This window comes from Mugil cephalus, chromosome 7, assembly GCF_022458985.1.
Source record: "Mugil cephalus isolate CIBA_MC_2020 chromosome 7, CIBA_Mcephalus_1.1, whole genome shotgun sequence".
Lineage (NCBI taxonomy): Eukaryota > Metazoa > Chordata > Actinopteri > Mugiliformes > Mugilidae > Mugil > Mugil cephalus.
In genome coordinates, this window is record NC_061776.1 from 27,881,786 (window position 1) to 27,902,695 (window position 20,910).

The 20,910-nt window shown below is 40.4% G+C and overlaps 1 protein-coding gene across 4 annotated transcripts in view; it reads right to left on the bottom strand.

Annotated features, from left to right (window-relative positions):
- The window catches only part of dlgap1a (discs, large (Drosophila) homolog-associated protein 1a), a 112,499-nt gene that overhangs the window by 20,108 nt on the left and 71,481 nt on the right, over nucleotides 1–20,910 (bottom strand). For all 4 annotated transcript variants that reach the window (XM_047589741.1, XM_047589740.1, XM_047589739.1 and 1 more), the window contains exons 7-11: nucleotides 6,717–6,841; nucleotides 3,988–4,113; nucleotides 3,684–3,842; nucleotides 3,437–3,519; nucleotides 4–49 (exon numbers count right to left, since the gene is read on the bottom strand). In XM_047589741.1, coding sequence (XP_047445697.1) covers nucleotides 4–49; nucleotides 3,437–3,519; nucleotides 3,684–3,842; nucleotides 3,988–4,113; nucleotides 6,717–6,841 — 539 coding nt within the window. The remainder of the gene's footprint in view (nucleotides 1–3; nucleotides 50–3,436; nucleotides 3,520–3,683; nucleotides 3,843–3,987; nucleotides 4,114–6,716; nucleotides 6,842–20,910) is intronic.

Below are 20,910 nucleotides of genomic sequence, written 5' to 3' on the forward strand. Positions count from 1 at the left end.
TACCTGTACAGCTGCTGTCACACTGTTGGAGCGCTGGAACCGACGATACCTGTCCACCAGAGGGAGACAAACAGCAAATACCATACATCAAGATTTTTCCAGTTTTTAACCATGGATATACAACAATCAGCCACAACATTAAAACTGACAGTAGAAATAAATAACATTAACCAAGACTGAAACCATATTACAATGCAGTGTTCTGCTGGGAAACCTTTAGACCTGGCATTTGTGTGGAAACTGGAACAGGACAGGACAGGAAACAATGAAGGTAAGTGCCTACTACTAAGTAGGATGTCACAACAAGGTCGTCTGGGCTGCACTACTCTGGTTTCCACCCATATGATTCAGACTTTAACAAATAACAGACAATTGTTTGAGTACTGTTTTAAAAATCTGGAAGGTAGGTTTTAGTGTCATCTAGTGGAGATGTTGTACATTACATATATTACATATTACAAGGATGTAAGAGGAGAATCTACGGTGGCCACCACTTCAACATAAAATTTTAAAAGTGTTTGGTTTATCTGGTCTGGGCTACAGTGGAAATATGACAGCACAACATGGTGGGCTCTGTGGAAGAGGACCAGCTCCATATGCTCCCTTCAAGCAAAATCAAATACGATTCATGGTAAAATATGATTATACACTTATTAATAATAATCTGGAATAAAATACTCAACCTACACAAGTAGATCCCACTGGTTTTATAGAAATGACGAATGTCAAAAATCTTTTGAGTAGTCCATCAACTTTGTTACAGCTGAAGATAACTTTGACAGATAAGTTTGTGGTTATCCTCACACATGATTTAACATGACTTTGGTGACTGTAAAGCCCAGAACTAATGTTTTGTTGTTCATTTTGTACTTCATCATATGCAGTTTGAAATTAATAATAATTTGGGTGATCAGGTGCAGCTGGCCGGTGCACTGGGGAATTTAGGCCCGCCTACCCCCGACGCCAGGGTTTCTCCTTTGGCCTCAGCCAGAGCAACCGCTTCTCTGTTTCCTTCTCATTTGTCTTCTGTTTCGCACATATATGATATTGACACTCACACTCCATATCCTTGATATTTGTTTTAAGCAAATATCAAGGATATCAAGGATATCAAGCAAATATCAAGGACCCAGGTCGTGGGGGAGCTGTGTGTCTGTGTCAGGTGGGAGGATTGAGTGTGTGTGTATGCAAGGAGGGGGGTGATTGATTTCACAGCTCTGGGGAAGAGGCTGTCTCTCTGCTGGTTGTGGTTCTGATGTTTCTGTGCCTCTTCTGTGAAGCGAGAGGTACAAACAGTCCATGGCCAGGGTGGGTGGGATCTGCAGCGATCCTCTCTGTCTCGGATCTCAAATCTGAAATCTGAAAGAGCAACCCTCGACATGAATGTACTGTTTAACATATAAACTAGAAAGGTTCAGCCCTGCGATAGGCTGGCGACTTGTCCAGGGTGTACCCCGCCTCTCGCCCGATGCCAGCTGGGATAGGCTCCAGCAACCCCCACGACCCTAGTGCAGGATTAAGCGGTACAAAAGATGAGATGAGATGACTAGAAAGGTTCAAAAGCAAATGTATATTTGGCTATTAAAAGTTGCTTGGTGATTGTGTGTTAGTTGCTAAAAAGTAGATGTAACAGTAGAAAATGTTATTAACTGCCAATATGTATTAAAGATATTATAAATGATGACTGATTTATTAAAATGAGCACTTGGCTTCTATGACTTAGACTGTATATAAATAGGGACAATGCCTCTCCATTTCCTACCACTGGACAAACTGATGCTAGTTTGCCAGGGATTTGGACAAGTTGTGTTTTTGTTTAATTTATATTGTGCTCTGCTCTAACTCTGCCAGTGACATAGAAATGTTGGATTATACACTGTACTTATTTTTTTATTTATTCCTACTGGTCTCACAGGATTGCTTTACAGTGTGGTTGGCATGGCAACTAGTAGTCATTATGAGATCACATCCTGTTTCTATAGTGACAAATAACTAACTAAAAAAAAAGCTTATCAGAATAGTGCATACTTGAGTACACACATTATATTAGCTACCTAGAATCTATCCTTGAAAAAGATATTTATTTGATGTGTATTTTAGTGTTTTAGTTTGAGTCCCATCCACTAACATAGAGAAGGTGGCGCTTATTACCTGCCCCGCAGCCAGCCAGCAGGGCAGATGCTTTGCTTTCACTTTTGGGGAGCAGTCACACATCCATCTCTGTACAGTTTATGTTCTATCAAGAAATGACATGGATTGAAGAACAGAAGTCTGTTGGACAAAGGGAAAATATTTCAAGGAGAAGACAGCTCCTCTGCAATGAAGTAATCAATGCTCTGTAAGATATAGGCAACTATAATTCTTTCTCAATCACTGAGATGGCAGTTGATGGACAGAACGTCATAGGAAAGTGGAAAGTCAATAGGAAACCTACTACCCAATTATAAATAAATAAACAAATAATTAAAAAAAAAATTAAAAAAAAAAAGTTGTGTACATGTGTGCATAGCTGCATTTATGCCAGTCTCATCAGTAGGCAGTTACATTGATATTATTGTTTAGAAACAGTGCTGTGTATTTGCAATAAAATGAAAAAAAGCAATGGCAGAAGTCCGCAAACAACCGCAATGAACAACATAAATCAAATTTCAAATAAGATGGGTAAATAGATTGATAAAACAGCAGTAAATAATGGTTCATGTTATGGTTACAGTTCTGGCCAAACGTTAAGCAGAACTTAACTCAGACATTTTCAGAATATTGAATTTGCTTTGAACTGGCAGTCAGTGAATTCCAGAGGCTTGGCCATGTAGTCTGTGCAAATTAAGTCTTACAGCATCTTATTCTGCAGCTTCCTTCTGTTGTATTTCTGAATTACTATTGCAAGAATACATAATCAGTGGGCTAAAACTAAACAGTCTGTTGATGGTCTAAAGCAGCTCAAGTCAAGTCAAGTCAGAATTCATTTCTGAAGCACATTTAAAAACAACCTCAGTGAACCAAAGTGCTGTAATACCAGAACAATGTAAGTAAATCAACAATCCCTGTTAAATGTTCATGCTTCCTCTTAGTGGGTGAACAAGCTAACATTTTACTTTGTTAATTCAACATCACAACAATAGAAAGAGTCCAAATTTCTGAATTTTTTTGAAAGCTAGAATGTCAGAAAGAGCATGAGGTCCTGCTTTTATGGTCTAAAATCATATTAAAAATAAAGATCAAGTGAGTGTTTGCTCTTTCTGTTCCACGGGAGGATTCTGTCCTCCTTAAACCTTACAACACCCACATTACCGTCGACAAGTGTAACCACCCCAGTACTTGACACTTGGCATCAGAAATGAGAGCCTGCTCAGGGCTCACCTTTGTGCCTCATCAGGTAAGTGAAACAACTCAAGGAAAAAAAAATCTATATGGTAAGGGAAATTAAAACTGTCACCCTCTGTCATCCTCCACTTGCACCCCTACAGAGGTGAATTTGGATGGATCCTCTGGATCTGGAAGCTCTTCTGGTCCGTCCACCTAAAAAACACATAAAGAACCTCCTTCTAATTATAACTAATAGGAAAACCAAAGAGTCACCAAAGAGTCACAGTTCTAGAGACAAGTGAGTAGAAACATAGATACACGGCTCAATAATGTATATGTAACTGAATCCCACTATTTCGTCTAGTTCTCATGAATACCTGGATGCCTATAGAGAGACATTTGCCCTTCCTGAGAGCTTCTTTCTTGTATTCATCCCGGTGGTCTTCAATCATTGATCCCCTGTTCAGAACTGAGGGGCTGGAGGTACTGGCTGTCATGGTGCTGTGACTTACATGCTGACTGGCTGGTCCATGGACCTATACAGTAATATCATGAGAGATATAAAAACATATTCATATTCATTCCACAAACACTAGACGTTTTTGGTGGCTATTTTTAAGGGATGACTTCGTTACTGTGAAATTGAGACTATGATTCAACTGCAAAAACAAAAGCGCTAACCTGAGCATTAGCAGCTTCTATGGCAGCTGTCAAGGCTTTCATGCTGTCAATGCTTTCTGTTGAGTTACTGAGCCCTGATTGGATGGTCATGTCCCCTCTTGGTCCCTCCTCTTCCATGTATGCATCCTGGTTTTGTAAGATACAGGAAAACCTTGCTCAAGAAGATGTGTTCATTTGATCAGTAACACACAATATGGCATTTTTATTTAACATGCCAACAAAGGAAAACATTGCATCTCCAGGAGAGCCAAACACACTATAAGAACCAGAATTTTTGTGGTTGTTTCTTTCTTTTCACTCAAGTATTTATACAATGATTTATCACCGAAAGTGGAAGTCTTCCTGTGTTGGTCCTCCTCAGGTCTGATTCTTTGGTTGTAATAATCACAGATGTGATCGGAAAAGCTTTTTTATGGCTGTCAAAATTAACAAGTTACAGTCCTGTTCACCATTATTGGCACCCATGAAGTTAAAGTACATAATGTGGAATATCTTCTGAAAAAATTTAATCATGTGAAACATTTCTTTTCTATAGAGAACTCGTGTTTGATACAAAAGAGCAAATGATAAACAACAATTTAAAACAATAAACAATGGGAGTAAAAAAATAGAAAAACTTAAAGCTTGCTGTGTCACTGGTATTGGCACTTTTGCTGTAAATTAGTATGGAAACACTTTGTAACTCACCTGTGGTAAATCACAAATGAGAATGACCTGTGATAAATTGTCTGTTCCCATGTGACATGAATTAGCCAATGAATGATGACTTCTGTGTTTTAAAAAGCCATCTGTTATCCCCTGTTCCTTTGTCACAATGGAGAAGACAAAGGAGCTGTCTGAGGACATCAGAAGTGCGATAATTAGCAAACACAAGACCTCCAAAGGGTATAAGGCCATCTCCAAAGACCTTGGTATCCCTGTTTCAACAGTGCGCAGTGTTATTAAGAAGTTTGCCTAGCATGGAACTGTCAAGAACCTCCCTGGAGGTGGGTGGAAGAGGAAAAATTGCTGAGAGTCTGAGGAGGCTTGTGAGCGTTAACCAAGTACCAAAGAAGGGAAGCAACGGTACAGAATCCTAAATCTTTAATCTGAGCAAGGCAGCAGGTCATACACCTGGTAGGGCAGGCAGGATAAGGCAACAAGCAGGTAGGAGCAGGCAACAAAATCCAAAACTGAGGAGAACAGAACAGGTCATGCATAATATGCAAAAACAGATGTAATAAGATGGCTGGAAAGCAAAGACTCAAGGGTCAAAGACAACCTGGCAGAGAATCAACAGTCGTGTGGGCTTGAATATATAGGGGGAACAAGACACAGGTGAAACACATCACTAATCAACTAAGGCGGGAAAAGGAACAAAGAGGGAAGTAAAACTGACAAACACAGACAAATCTTTTCAAAATAGAACAGGAAGAGTACAACAAAACAGACTCTGAGAAGTCTTTGAAAGTTGGTGCGAATGGTGGAAAAAACACCACGTCAAACATCCACAGACCTGAAGGGCAACCTGGAACAGTCTGGGGTCATGGTTTCAACAAGCACCATATGCGCATACTAAACCAAACAGGGCTTCATGGGTGAAGGCCAAGGAAGACACCATTGCTGAGGAAAAGACATAAAAAGGTACAACTAGACTTTGCCAAAGACTACCTGGACAAACCACAATCCTTCTGGGAAAATGTTCTGTGGACAGATGAAACAAAAATAGAGCTTTTTGGCAATGCACACTAACAGTTTGTTTACAGATGGCGCAATGAAGCCTACAAGGAAAAGAACACCCTACCAACAGTTATGCATGGTGGAGGATCCATAATGCTGTGGGGCTGCTTTGCTGCATCTGGTACTGGAGGCCTTGATCGTATCACAGAACGTATCATGAAATCAGAGAATTATGAAAAGATTTTAGAGCAAAATGTCCTACTCAGTGTAAGAAAACGTGGTTTGAGTCGAAGATCATGGGTCCTCCAGCAAGACAAAGAAAGACCCAAAGCACAAAGGAATGGTTGAAGAGGAAAAAATGGACTATTTTAAAATGGCCAGCAATGAGTCCTGATCTCAATCTGATCGAAAATCTTGGTATGAACTGAAATCTGCCATTGGGGAAAAGAAACCTGCAAACGTTCAAGAGTTTGAACAATTTGCAAAGAAAGAGTGGGAGAAAATACCAGCTGAGAAGTGCAAGAAGCTTATAGATGCTACAAGAAACATTTGGAGGCTATCATCACTACGAAAAAGTGTGCAACCAAATATTAAAGAGGGGTGCCATTATTGCTGCACATGCTGTTTTTTTCGGTTTCTTCTTTGAAATAACAATATGTAAGTTGAAAAAACAATTTTCTTTGTCTAATTACTTTGGACCTCCAATTAAAAGATCCTGATGATGGTACATTTCCATTTATTTCCGAAGATACTGTAGAGGTTGTGCAAGAAATTAAGGGGTGCTAATAATGGTGAGCAGGACACATGAGAAATCCTTGAGCAGAAACAGGCAAACAAATGAGTCCTACAGATGGTAAGCTCAGCTCTTAAACTGTCTCATGGTTCTCCTGAGAAGAACAAAGCTCTCTGCATTTACTGTTGATATGTATTGAGCCACCACTGAAAAAAATCCCAAACACCCTGATGCAAAGAGCTCTCTTCCCCTTGCCAAACTCAGACCACACTGGACAGCCCGCAATGCAGAATGTAGATGGCAGATTAACATCACATACTAGTTGTCTGTGCAGTACCTGTGCAGACTCTGTGCTGCTCTGGGCTGTAATGGAGATATATGGCTTGGAGGCTGTGGAGCAGGTGGACGTCCGAGGTGGCACAGGTGGAGGGGTTTTCTTATAAGTGGTTATGCAAGATGAAACTAGAAAAAATAAAGAAAGAGAAAAGATAAATAAAAAGGAGAGAGATAATTAAGTATTCAGTAATCTAACAACCACAAGGTTTTCTAATTCTGTGTGTGTTAATACACAATATATATATTAAGGACATTTTAAGAGTCCATATTATCGATATAAAGTGCATACGAGCTACATTAAATACGAAATATACTAAATTGGCGGCACCCCTGTATAAAACCATAAAATATCAGTTCTGGCACTGCAGTGAATGTTTGTATTGCAAGATCTGTTATTGTGGTTAGAACAATGTATTGCCACTGACAATTTCATTGAAAACATGTTAAAACATTACTTAAAAACTTATTTGCTAATTTTGTTTAAGTTAACTTTCCAGGTTAAATTTCATGCCATTCACACACAACTTGAATTGGAGGGGAAAGAGATTATTTATTTTTGGTGGTGTCTTCAACCTCTTTATAATAAAAGAAACAGACAATGTTTGTTTACTGTAACAGTACGGTATTCTGTTAGTTTAGAATTCAGTGCTCAATAGGAAGCTTCATTCAAAGTCATTGATATTCCACTGTGATATTTTCTGGAGTGTAGATGATGATATACAATGTGAATCCTTTATTGCAACAATGTGTTTTATTTTCACATAAGCCTGAGATACACAATGTTAATGATCAATAAAAAACAAGTATTGTGAGTCCAAAACAGACTTTAGATCCCACCATCCATAGTTTGCCTCATCAGTCACACGCAATGTCTGAGTCTGAATCAAAATCTCATCTCCTTATAGAAATACCATATCAATTTATATACATTTAAAACAACACAGTTGAGACTAAAAGGTTTTACAAGTAAGTACAACTCACAATCACAACTCATAAGAGTCACATAAAGAATACCAATCACTCAGGTTGCGCCTGAAAAAGCCAAAGTATAAAAATGTGTCTTAGACACCTGCAGAGTGGGGGCTTGCCTAACATGCAGAGGGACCCAGTTCCAAACTTTGGGACTGCCACCCGGTTTCCCCTGAGCTTCACCCTGGATTTAGGGATGGCCAAGGGGAGCTGATCAGAGGACCTAAGGGACTTAAACGTAACAAAAGTTCGTAATGTAATAAAATCATGACCGCATAACGCAATAATGGCTTTGTAATAATGTAATAACTTATTACATTATGAGCCTTAATGATGTCGCTCATAAAGTAATAACAGTTCATAATATAATAATATTGTGAGAAAATTGTTGCATTGCACAATGCATCCCTAAATCCAGGCATTATCATGATAATACAACACCGAACTCCTCCCACACCTGAGTTTTTGCCTCAGCAGCTACCCTGGCCACGGTATTCTTAGCCATCTGGCACCCATCAGCTGCTACCAGAGACCCACAGACCAACCATGCCCTGCAGGCCTCGTTCTTCAGCCTGATGACTCCCACATCTGGTGTCACATGTCACATCTCAGCTACATTCTACAACTGTTTATTCTCACAAGGGTCGTGGGGGTTGCTGGAGCCTATCTCAGTTGTCATTGGATGAGAGGCCGGGTACACCCTGGACAGGTCGTCAGTCCATTGCAGGTAGACAAACAATTCACAATCACCAGTCAAGTTAACGAGGATGTGTTGGGAGATGGGAGGAGTAAAAGAAAAAAAAAAAAAAAGTTAATTTATGCACAGTGGTGGATGGTGGTGACATTGGTGGGTGGGCTAACAAATGCGCAATACTGATTAAATAGTTAACACATTAGCAAAAATAAACATCACCTACAATACACACACTTACATCAGTAACAGGTACACTATACTTGAAAACACAGAAAAAGAAATGTAATGATAAACCAAAACGACAAGCAAGTGGCAATGCTAGAAAGGGAACTATTCCCTTTACACTAAATTAGCTGTATTTTAATTCAAACCAGAATTCTTTCAGTAAGTTCAGCCTTTTTTGACACAAATACCAACAAACACCAAATAAAAAATCCAACTACTGAGTAGTAGTAGTTTCAAAAACACTCAAAATATGTAGCCTTAGCTGAGGACCCACTCGTGTTCTATTAAGTGTTGATCTATTCAGTCACTTCTTCAAGCATCAATCATAAGACTGACATGAAAATCACTAACTATTTTACTAACAGTACATTTTTAACAGACTCAGTTGGTGTTTTCATGCAAAATATGTGAAATAAAGAAGTGCGACTTATTTACATTATTATCATATTAACGCTGAACTATGGAAAAAAAAAACAACTCTCATATAGGTTGTGTTTCGAACTAATGTCCCGTGTGGTAGCCAGCCTCACTAACCACTGTATTATCCGACCATACATCTCACAATGCTGAATCAGCATTTTCGTAACATGGACAGCTTAACGGTGGAAACACCAATGTGACTTGTGCAGCATCCATATTTTCTAATTTTGTCCAACAAATGCTTCAAATCCACCCTTTTTTTTACCCTTGGTTTCACCAAAACTTAAAACAATCTGTTGTAAGTTACTTAAAAAAAAATCCTCATCGTGTAAGAGATAGTTTTGGGAGAGCTTAGTCCTGTAAGCCCACTTATACCAGCTGTCCCTGCATACATACTTTTTAATTCCACTCCACAACAATGGCTCTAAAGATGGGTGTGACAAATTGACAGATTTTGCTTTACAATCTCACCATCCCATACTGAAGCTAGAAAGATTTCATAAAGATGTCAATGACAAAATCTGAGCATACAACTAGAACATATTTAAAAACATTGTATCCAACATAACAAAAGGATCTTTGTGCAAAAACAAAGGAAAGCTCTGCATTGCAGACCAATACCAACTATAGGAGACCAACCCTGTAGTGATCACAATGTCTTTTATTCCAGGTTTGAAAGTACATTCCACTTCCCCCCAATTTGCTCCCAGTGCATAGCACGTGAATGTGCGTGTGCTTGTGTGAGCGAATGGGTGGATGTGTCTCTGATGTCATTTATGATTTATCATTACACACAAACTTATCATTTATCGCACCCATGAAGGCAGAAGCCAGAAATAATGGACAGTGAATGGGAACTCTGAAAGAAAGCTGAGGGTGATGTAGCAGCTTTGAACCATAGGATCCAGCTGGTGGAGGAGGAGTTGAACCGAGCCAAGGAGAGACTGGCCACAGTGCTGCAGAAGCTAGAGGAGGCAGAGAAGACTGTAGATGAGAGTGAGAAAGGGATGAAGGTGATCAAGCAATGAAGGACGAGGAGAAGATAGAGATGGAGCAAGAAAGAGAGGGATGAAGGTGAGAGGAGAGGGGAATGAAGGTGATCAAGAGGTGATTGAGAACCAAGCAATGAAGGGCAAAGAAAAGATGGAGATTCAGGAAATGCAGCTGAAGGAGGCCTAACACATTGCAGAGGAGGCCGATCGCAAATATGAGGAGGTGGCTCGTAAACTGGAGCCAATGGCTCCTGTCACTGAGGTGTAGGACGGAGTGCTTCAGGAGGTCATTCATCCCCACAGCCATCAAAATACACAACTCTAAGTCATTTTTTCAGTCTGAACGTAGCAGCAATTACAAAACATGTTGACATTAAGGCAGTGACGGAAACTACACCGACTGTTAAACCAACCACAACCCTTAAGGATAAGACCACCACACCCCCGAAATAAGACGATTATGAAGACTATGATGACTATCACTTATGGACTGGGGACAGATTATATGGACTGGAAGAGGCAGAAAGCAATCGACATGGCTGAATCAGAGAAATGTGAGATCAATTACAGATGAACAGTGGTCAGTCAGAATAAATGGTGTAAGTGGGCCAGGTTCACTGCAAAAAAGACTGACATTTGAGGAATGTATACTCTGTGCAGAATCACCAAGTGTACTGCCAACTGTTACACCTGAGAAACACACTTTGAAACATGCACCCAAGAGCAACAGAGCCAGTGTAAAGATGGATCATTTACTTCAAAATCAAAAGTGCAAGTGCTATTCAAATTGCTCATGTGTGGTGTTAGGTGTTGACTCTTGCATGGCTACCACAGGTCTCTTGATACTGTCCAAAGGTACTGCGCTCCTCTCATAAACTGACAATTGAGACGGTACTGACAAACTGATTTCTTCCCAAAGCTTATGTGGCACGTTGATATAACTGCCAAATACACTTTGACAGTTTAGAATGACAGCCCTTTATCAAGTACCTCTTGCATAAATGTAAGAATAAGAAGAGACAGCTCAGAAAAGCCTCCGCTCGCACTTATGTACCATTCCTCAATGCTCGCCACTTGCCATATGCACATATTCTTTTTGCTCGGCAGTTGTTGTCTTGGAACTCTCCCATGCAGACCATTTTTGCGCCATTTTTTCTTATGGTGGAGTTATGAACACTGGCAGAGGCCAAGTGAGGCCTGCAGTTCTTTGGATGGATTCTGTGGTTGTTGTGAGTCGACCACTTCTGGAAAGGTTCAGTACTGTTCCATGTTGTCACCATTTGTGGATAAGGGGTCTCACTGTGGTTTGCTGGAGTCCCAAAGCTTCAGAAATTCCCCTTTTTGCAGGAGGACCTAGTCCCTAAGCAGATGCATCAGTTACCAGTTTCAGTGGGGTCAGTTTTCAGTTGATCAATGGTTTCAGTGATTTTGGTTACGCTGTAAGCTGATTAACGATGCATAAGAGGCTGTGTGATTCTCCTGTATTTGTTGGCTCTTTGATTGATTTTACATCTGCTGTCTTGCCTGACTGTGGTTTCATTCCATTTGATGACAGGATATGACCAAGAAACTTAACTTCCCGCTTTCCCAGCTCCATTTCTCCATGTTCAGTGTGGCACCAGGCTCTTGAAGAAACAGTGTGAAGTCTGGTGTCACGCTCATTTTGATCTTTTCCCCAGATGAGAACATTATCCATGTGACATACCACTCTGTACAGCAGGGTAAGGATCATGGACACTCTTCTCTGAAAATGCCCAGGAACCAACGCTATGCCAAAGGATAGTCTGTAAAAACAAGAGCATCCAAAAGGGGTTATGAAGGCTCTTCTTGTGAACTCAAGGGACAGGGGAATCTGTCAGAACCCTCTGTTTCCTTCTAGTTACCTGAAAATCTAACTTCCTGCAAGAGACTGAAGAGTCTAAAAAATGGATGTATTACTCTCCGCAGAGTGCTTTGTTGAGGTGGGTGAGATCAACACATTTGTACTGAGTCATTTTTATTTATTTTTTTTTTTTTTTGCTGGAACAGGAACCATGCTGGAGCACCAATCTGTTGGCTCTTCAATCCTAAAGATTAGGCCAAGCTTTTCCATCTGTTCAAGCTCAGTTGTAGCTTTTGCCAGAAATGGGATGGGATCCCATGTTGGAGTTGCAACGGGCAACAGGGTAACATCTGGCTTTAGGTTGTTTAGCTTGGGGACAACTACTGCAACATCCTTCAATTTTGGCACAACTTTGGGTAAGACTTCTCTCTTTTGTCAATGCTATCCGCTCTAATCACTAACTGGAGCTTAATACTTGCTGGTCTGCTGAACAATGTTGTGTGTAGGTTTTTTATCACATAGACCAGCAGTCTGTGCTTGTATTAACACTACCTAGGAGTAAAGGTAAGTCATTACAGATGATGTTTGTTTCAGCTACAGCTACGTCTTTGCAGATTTGCACATTTTACTGTAATGTTTTTTTTCTTTTATGATTTGTGTTTTGCCCAATTCTCTGGGTTGTTTTCTCTGAGTTGTGTCACCTTAGGTGAAAGCAGTAGTATGGCATGTCACATTGTGGACATTGTGATGTGGTGTGACTTGGAGACTTTCCACATCTGTAGCATGGCAAGCGATGTGTGTGTTTCATTTGATGTGCCATGTCATTTTCATGTCATGTCACATGAATGTGAAAGATAATTGGAAGTTGTTGTTTGCTGTGAAGATGCTTTTTTTGCTAGGTGTGAAAATGTTTTTTTAAACTGGATACTTGTGATTTGATTATTGAGGATGCATGTACATGCACTGTGTAACCCATTGCTTTCATTCTTTTCTGCAAAAGCACTCTGACCTGTCATTATCCATGCTCTGAGGAAGCCTCCTCAGGATAGACTGAAACACATTTTACTTGCTTAGCTTTATTGTTGTTGTTTTTGTGTAACAAACAGCAAGTCCAGTTGTCACTACTATCCAGTTGTCACTACTATAATCCAGTGAAAGCATTGGTGCTTGCAATTTGGTTTCAATTAGGTGTAGAACCAAATTGCACAGAGTGATGAACACCTGTTCTAAAATCACATGGGCGCCCCAGCTGAGTCTATCAGAAAGTTCTCCTCGATACTAGCTGATCCATCCATACACACCTTACACCAGGTTGTTCCGTCCTCTGCCATCTCGGCGGCGGTACCAGATACCTGGCCACAGGAGTTCCAAAGCTCAGATACCTGGTAGATCCTTCCTCCACTGTCTGAGAGACAGCTCTGTTTTCTTTTAATGCCATGACAACTCAACTTTACTTTTGTCAATGAGCTTGAACTGTGAATTGAATATTTTTGTTGTTGTTTTTTGTGTCTTTTTGTGTCGTCTGGCTTGGGTCTTGTATGCTCCACTATTAATGATAAAAGTAATTATTGTGTCTTCCGTTTTACAAACCATTCACATACAAACTCTCTCATTAACGTGGTGAAACTAGAAGCTTACCACTAGAGCCTTCAAATAAAAAGTAAAGTGCAATAAGAAGCTGTGAAGCTTTTTCTCCTAGAGTGCAATCACAGGATTGAAAAATCAGTAGGTTTATTTTATTTGTCCCTTCATTTTCATGCCAGAGACATGTGACAAGGTAGCAGACTGTATTAGCCTCAAATTTTGCAGTATTCTCTAATGTATTCTTCACATGGACATGTTTACCATGTTGCTCCTCCTTTTCATCTGTTACAAACAAGCACAGACAATAACCAAGGCCACTTTTTGGAAATTTAACTATTTCTTTAATTGATAGGCCCAACATAGTGATATATAAGTGTAATAATTGACCACCATTTAAAAATACGCAGTCGAGTTAGTCAAATAACCAGTTCTGAACAAGGTGTCTGAGTGACAGCTCTGTATTCTTTTAATGCCATGTCAACCGACATATATTCATCTGAGTGCATGAGTGGCAGTAAAAAATGTCTTTCACAAATGAAATTGTGAAATTCTCTCACACACAGCTTCTTAGGCTGGATTGAAGATCATTTACAACTTAAACTTAAAACCGTTTCTGTGCTATGGTGGGAATGAAAACCAGACTGATAAGTATCTAAAAGGCTATTTGATGTGAGATAATTCTTGAGCTGAATGTAAACTGTTTTTTCAAGTATTTTGCTAAGGAATGGTAAGTTGTAGATGGGCCTGTAATTTGCAATGACACTTTGATCCAGATTGTTCTTCTTCAGAAGTGATTTGATGACAGCTGTTTTTAGTGATGTGGGAAATATACCACATTGGAGAGACCAGTTAATGATATGTAGAACTTCTGGTGCTAAGGAGTTAAAGACAGTTTTGAAAAATGCAGTTGAGAGAGGATCCAGGCAGCAGGTCGAGGACCTGAGCTGATTGACAATATTGTCAGGTTCTGTCAGATCTAAACAGTTAAAGTGAGACATGACACAGGTGGAGTTCCTGGAGAAAGGAATGGTCAGTTCAGTGCTAGATTTTAGGGCAGTAATAATTTTGTTTTTAAAGAAAGAAGCAAATTGATCACATGTTTTTGAGGACAACATTTCAGAGGGAATGGTGGATGGTGGGTTAACAAGTCTGTCAAGAGTGGAGAAAAGCACTTTACTATTATTAATATTTTCATTGATAATTTTAGAAAAGAATGATTGTCGAGCTTGTTTCATTGCTATGATATAGTCATTCAGTTTATTCTTATAAATGTCATTGTGAACCTGAAGTCTTGTTTTTCTCCGCTGTCGCTCTGCCTGACGACAATTTCTCTTTAAGCATCTGATGTCCACTCTATTTCTCCATGGAGCCTTTTGTTTTTTTACATATTGAGTTTTGAGTGGTGCAATTTTGTCACATACACTTTGTATTTTTGAGTTGAAGTTGTCCACAACCACACCTCCTATCAGTTCTGGTGGTATGGAAGAAATTGAAGTTTGGAGGCACAGTCTCAATATGTGTAGCGGTTCCATTTTTATCCAGCCAGGTTTCAGTTAGTAGAGTGAAGTCTAGACTGATGGTACTAATGAGTTCATTTATTAAAAATTATTTATTTGTAAGTGACCGGACATTTAATGGAGCCATTTTTATTTTTATTTTTTGAGGTGCATTGCTGTGTGAGAAGCTGATAACTGGAGAGATATGGATAAGATTACTGAGGTTTGCTGAACTGGCGAGATCAGAAGTGCATTTCTTAGGCCTAAAGTTTGTGATAACAGGGATAGATGATATTGTCACTGGACTGCTATAGTGCTTGGAGTGTGGAATTAGTGACCGTCAAACAGGATAAGCCATGCAGGAGTGCAGGGTGAGTTCAATGTTCAGGGATATTAGGCAAGATCTGTTAAGATTTGAGTGGAAATGGTCGTTTTTGAAGAGGTCAGTTCTTATGAAAAAAAGAGGTGAAGTTGTCCACATGAGTCTCGTTGCAGCAGTATCTTGAGCCAGATGTGGAGTTGTCTGAGTCAGCTGATTTACATCACCGAACAGGGAACAAGGGCAGATACTACACACTGTCTTGAGCCCGAATATGCTATGGGAGATGTAGTCTCCTTAAGTTCTCGATGCTGAAGTTGAGTCGCACGTACAGATGAACACACAGTGGGATGTGACGTTGAAGAGACTGGGATACGTCATGAATCCTGAACGACGCACCTGGGGAGGATGCCATCTGTCTCAGTGTCGGACCATGAAGTTCAAACACAAGAACAGTGGAGAGTCGCAGAATATGCCTCAGAGCTGTGACATGAGACCACCGACGGAAAAAAGCGGGCTCAGGAGTGAAATTTCCGCTGATGGGTCCCACTAAGAAAGCGGAGCGACCCAAGTTGGAGCTGGGCGTTGGAGAGATGTGGGATGCGTGCATGTCACGGTGACGGACTGCGCCCGGTCAGGAGAGGCTGAGCAGATTGTGATCTCTGGACATGGGTTCCAAAAACAAGAACAGGGGAGCAGTCGTCAGGAATATCCTCAGCAGCCTGTTGCCTCCGAGACCCACCGACGGAAAAAAAGCGGGGGTCAGGAGTGACACATACGCGCTGACTGAGGCCCATTCTTAGAGGAGAAGCGGAGCGCTTTCCCCAAGTTGGAGCGGGCGTTGGTAGAGGTGGTGGTGCTGTGCTTCACGGGGTGCTGGGCCACTTGCGCCGGACCAGAGAGGGATGAGCCCAGATGTGTGTATCTCGAGTGGTTGATGGCACAGAGGGCTGCTGAAGCTCCACTTGGGACGCGGGCTTCAATGAGGCAGTTGACTCTGATATTCGAGATGCATGCCGGGGCACGAATGTAAACAACGGCATGGAGCGGCGTAGTTGGTGTGGAACCGGGGGAGAGGGTCGGGGTTCCTCTGCGAGAGGAGTAGGATCATCTTGGTCCAGAGGGGAAAATCTATTTTTTCCAAGTGGATGTAATGTTTAGGAGCGGCGCCCTCTTCTGTCTTGACTAGTGATCAGCGAGCAGGATTCAGGTGTAGATGGGGTGGAGAAGTCCTGAACTTTGGGCTTGGCACCTTGGTGCATCCAGTGGTTGTGGAGGTTGATGTCCGGAGGAGAAATAGTAGCGGCAGGAGAAGTGGCTTCGGGTCCCAGTGGATCGAATGTGACTGTGTCCATTAACAACTCAGCCTCGCGGATCTGATACAGGTTGGAAGTGTGTCCTTCAAGCTCGGCAACTTTCTCAGTGAGGCAGGTGCAGTTGCCACAGGATGATGAGGTGAGTGGAGCCACGATTGATAGCAGACTGTATGTGATGAATGCTAAGGAAACACAAATAGCTGTGGCCAGTAAAGGTGAACGCAACACAGGGCATGTGTTGTTGTGTTAGGTGAGGGATGTAAGCTGTGGCACTGAGCAAGACTTACTCGCAAGGGCTCCACAATGGGAACCCACAGCGGAAAAACTCAGTTATAAATCCCACAGTAGGTCAGCAAGATGGGAAGCGGGACTTACCGGCACAGGCCCAAAAAACAGGGCCTGTTGAGTTAGAGCTGCCTCCGGTAAGCGTATTGAACAGCCTGTACGGAGGATCAGTCCTCATTCAACGGTGTGAATCAGGGTCGATATAACAAACACCGGAGAAGTTATCCTTTGTGTTGGGGATTAGCTCATTCCGTGTTAAGGCTAGCTGTAATGTAAGCTCAGCGGGTAGCTAGTGAATAGCTAGCGGTACATCAGAGGAGATGACGAGAGCTGGACTATTTTTTTATTTTTTTTAAATAGTTTATTAAAATGTATAAATAATACAAACTAAATAGTCATTTAATTGTAAAATACTGTGAAAGTAATTTTAACAACCAGTTATACTGTATTTTTCATGAACAGAACAAAACTGTAAAGTAAGCGACAGTAAAAAGATACTAATTTTACGGTGACATAATGGCAACCGGGGTGCTAGTTGTTTACTGTTTTTTTTACAGGAAAATTTTTAACAGTGTACGGAGATCTTAATTTGGAATGGAGTTTGGCCAGAAAACCTTGGTAACCTAGATTCTGTTGCACTTAATAGAAAACACAGTTACTGTTGTTGCAAATTAGCTGCAAGTAGAGAAACCATTACAGATAAGTGACAACTGCCATTGCATCTATCTTCAACATCCTCCTGAGACTGAGAGGAGCAAACTTTAAGTGACTTTAAAGTGCCCTGAGGCTAAACATTAAACACGAGGATAATCCTTATACACAGAGGCTTTTCCTGTATATGTGAATTTACCGAGAGAAGCTTCACTCTAAACTATGTAGCATTCCACCATGATGCCTGTCTCCTTTTCCCCTGCTTATCCTCAGACAGAGCTGGCTTGTTGCAATTCAAGTGTTTCAGCAGAATATTCATGTTGCCTTTGGACAGGGTCAGGGCATTTTTTTTATATGTTTGGATGCGTCACCAGAATGCTAAATATTTACTGAGGCTTGTTTTGAAAGATTGATATTTCACCTCTTCCTTTAAAGAATTAGTTTTTGAACTGACTGAAGTGATAATATATTTAGAAATTTCTTGGCTTCTTTATTGTATGTTACAGAAAAGACTTTTAGGATTTTTAAGCCTCTCCTTAGGTGGACTTTTAAGTGATATGGAATACAACTACATACACAACTAAAATACATTAATTAATTAATCAGAGTATAGCACCAAGTCAGGTAAACTTCTGGGATATTAATCAGATCAGGTCAAATAGCAGAAATGGTTAGAGATTTAATGGTACACACATTTTTGTTATGCCCCCATGTGCTTTTATGCATGCCTGACAACATCAGGGCAGCTCTCCTTGAGTAACTGCCTGTCTCCTGGAATCTCCTCCATGCTCTTGAGACTGTGCTGGGAGACAAAGCAAACCTTTGTTTTGGGGGTCATCTCATTAATGCACTTTTGGGTTTAATGAAATTAATTACAGGTGCTGTTATTAATTTCAATAAACCCAAAGCAGCTGAAACTGATGAACAACCCCATCCGCTTCTTAACTGACAAGATCCCAGAAGTTTATCTGACTTGATGCTTTATTCTGATTAAACAGTGGTCTTCTAATTTTTTTGAGCAGTGTAGTAACTGTAGAAGACCTACACTCAGCAGAATCAGTTCTCAACAAAAAGGACTTATGTGAGAGTGATTCCAACCATCCCACCCCTGCTTCTCGAAGAGAGCAGCAGCATTGGATGCATATGTACAAATACATACAAGCTTAGTCTCATTTTCCCTGAAAAGGATCTTCAAAGAGCCTGCCTTGAAGTCTGTGGACTTAGAGCTAAAGACATTGAGTACATTGAAACAGACCATTGTGATCCATACATTGGGATTGTTTCAGTTAGACCACAACCTTTTAAATTTTGCCACATGCAACTAAAAGTGACCAAGCTGGACTTCCGGTTATGGAGCGCTGCTGACAAGTCGCAGCACCTCGGCTCGTCGCTAACTTTCTGAAAAATACTTAAAACTCTACTGAGGCTCGGACAATATTCTCAATTTTGGGTGTGGGAAAGTGTGTTTGGTCACTATGCCAGTACCCTGATTTTGTGAAGTTTCTGGATGGGAAAATTGATGAATACTTCTCTTTGAACACAAATCAAACCAGCGCTTCAATAAAATGGGAGGCTTTCAAGGCATATTTAAGGGGTGAGATAATAAGCTATACAAAATATAAATCCAAGGTACATTATGCACAATTGAACGCCCTAGAACAAAAAGTAAGGGATTTAGAACAGGAGCTCTATGACAGTGATGCTCCAGAAAAACAGCAGGAACTTCTACAATTGAAAGCCCAATACAACGAATTAACTACAAATAAAATAGCTTCAAATTTGTTGTGGTTAAAACAATCATATTATGATCAGGGAGAAAAAGCTGGAAAGTTGTTAGCATGGAGAATTAAGAAGATACAAACAGATAGAGCCATCAACTCCATCATATTAGAGGATGGGAAAGAACTAGTAGATCCAATTGAAATAAATACTGCATTTAAGAAATATTATGAAGGTCTATATAAATCTGAATCTCCAGGTAGCTCACAAAAAGAGAATGATTTTTTAGACCAGCTTCAATTCCCAACACTGTCCGAGGAGGACAAGACAAACCTTGACAAAAACTTAAGCGTTGTAGAACTATCTGATGCTTTAAAGAACATGAGCAGTGGAAAGGCTCCCGGGCCAGATAGCATACCAATAGAAATATATAAGAAGTTCTCCGGAAAATTGTTACCACATCTTCTTGAGATGTTTAATGAATCACTTGAAAAAGGAATACTACCTTCATCCTTAAGATCTGCAGTAATCTCCCTTTTGTTGAAACCAGGAAAATCCCCCTTGGAAAGAACATCGTACCGTCCTATATCGCTAATGTCATGTGATACCAAAATACTTTGCAAGGCACTGGCCAGGCGAATAGAAACTATCATTCCCAACCTAATTGTCAATGATCAAAATGGGTTTGTACAGGGCAGACAGGCATTTCATAACACACGCAGGCTGTTAAATATTTTATATGAAAAAAAAAAAAAAAATGCCAGGGACCATGTGGTTCTGTCATTAGATGCTGAAAAGGCATTTGACAGGATTGAATGGGGGTACCTTTTTAATGTACTTAGAAGATTTGGTTTAGGGGAAACATATCTCAAATGGATTCAATTATTGTACAATGAACCACTAGCAGAAATCAAAACAAACAGCCAATTTTCAAAGCCCTTTAATCTTTATAGATCCACACGACAAGGCTGTCCCATGTCTCCTCTATTATTTTTATTTGCCATCGAACCATTGGCCATGTCTATTCGTCAGTCAGCTGAAATCACTGGTATGACTATAGGTAAGACAGAGCATCGTTTGTCTCTATTTGCAGATGATATTGTTGCGTTTTTAAAAAATCTGGGAACCTCAATTAAGGTGCTTTGCCAGCTTCTTCAATTATGACCCTCTGTTGAAAGAAGTAGGAGATTCTCTGGAGAAATGGAGTTCAATGCCTGTTTCTATGATATGTGGTTGTTCAGGACCTATATTACCCCAGTTAAATTACATAATTTTAACCCTGAGATCCCTCTGTTGAAAGAAGTAGGAGATTCTCTGGAGAAATGGAGTTCAATGCCTGTTTCTATGATAGGACGTATTAACATTATTAAGATGTCTATCCTGCCCAAATTTTTATATCTTTTTCAGTCTATCCCACTTCCTCTGCCCGCTTCTTTCTTCTCCACACTTTTCTCCAACATTTCACATACTTTATATGGAATATAAGCGACCTAGGCTGCGACTCTCCCTTTTACATCTACCATATGAACGTGGTGGACTAAGACTACCACATATGAAACTTTATTATTGGGCAGCCCAACTCCGTGCAGCCATGTAATACTTTTTCACAACGGAGGCTCCATCTTGGATAGAGATAGAGAATAACACATTAGAACTGCCACTGCACCTGTACCTTTACTCTGCGCCAACCAAATTACTTACAA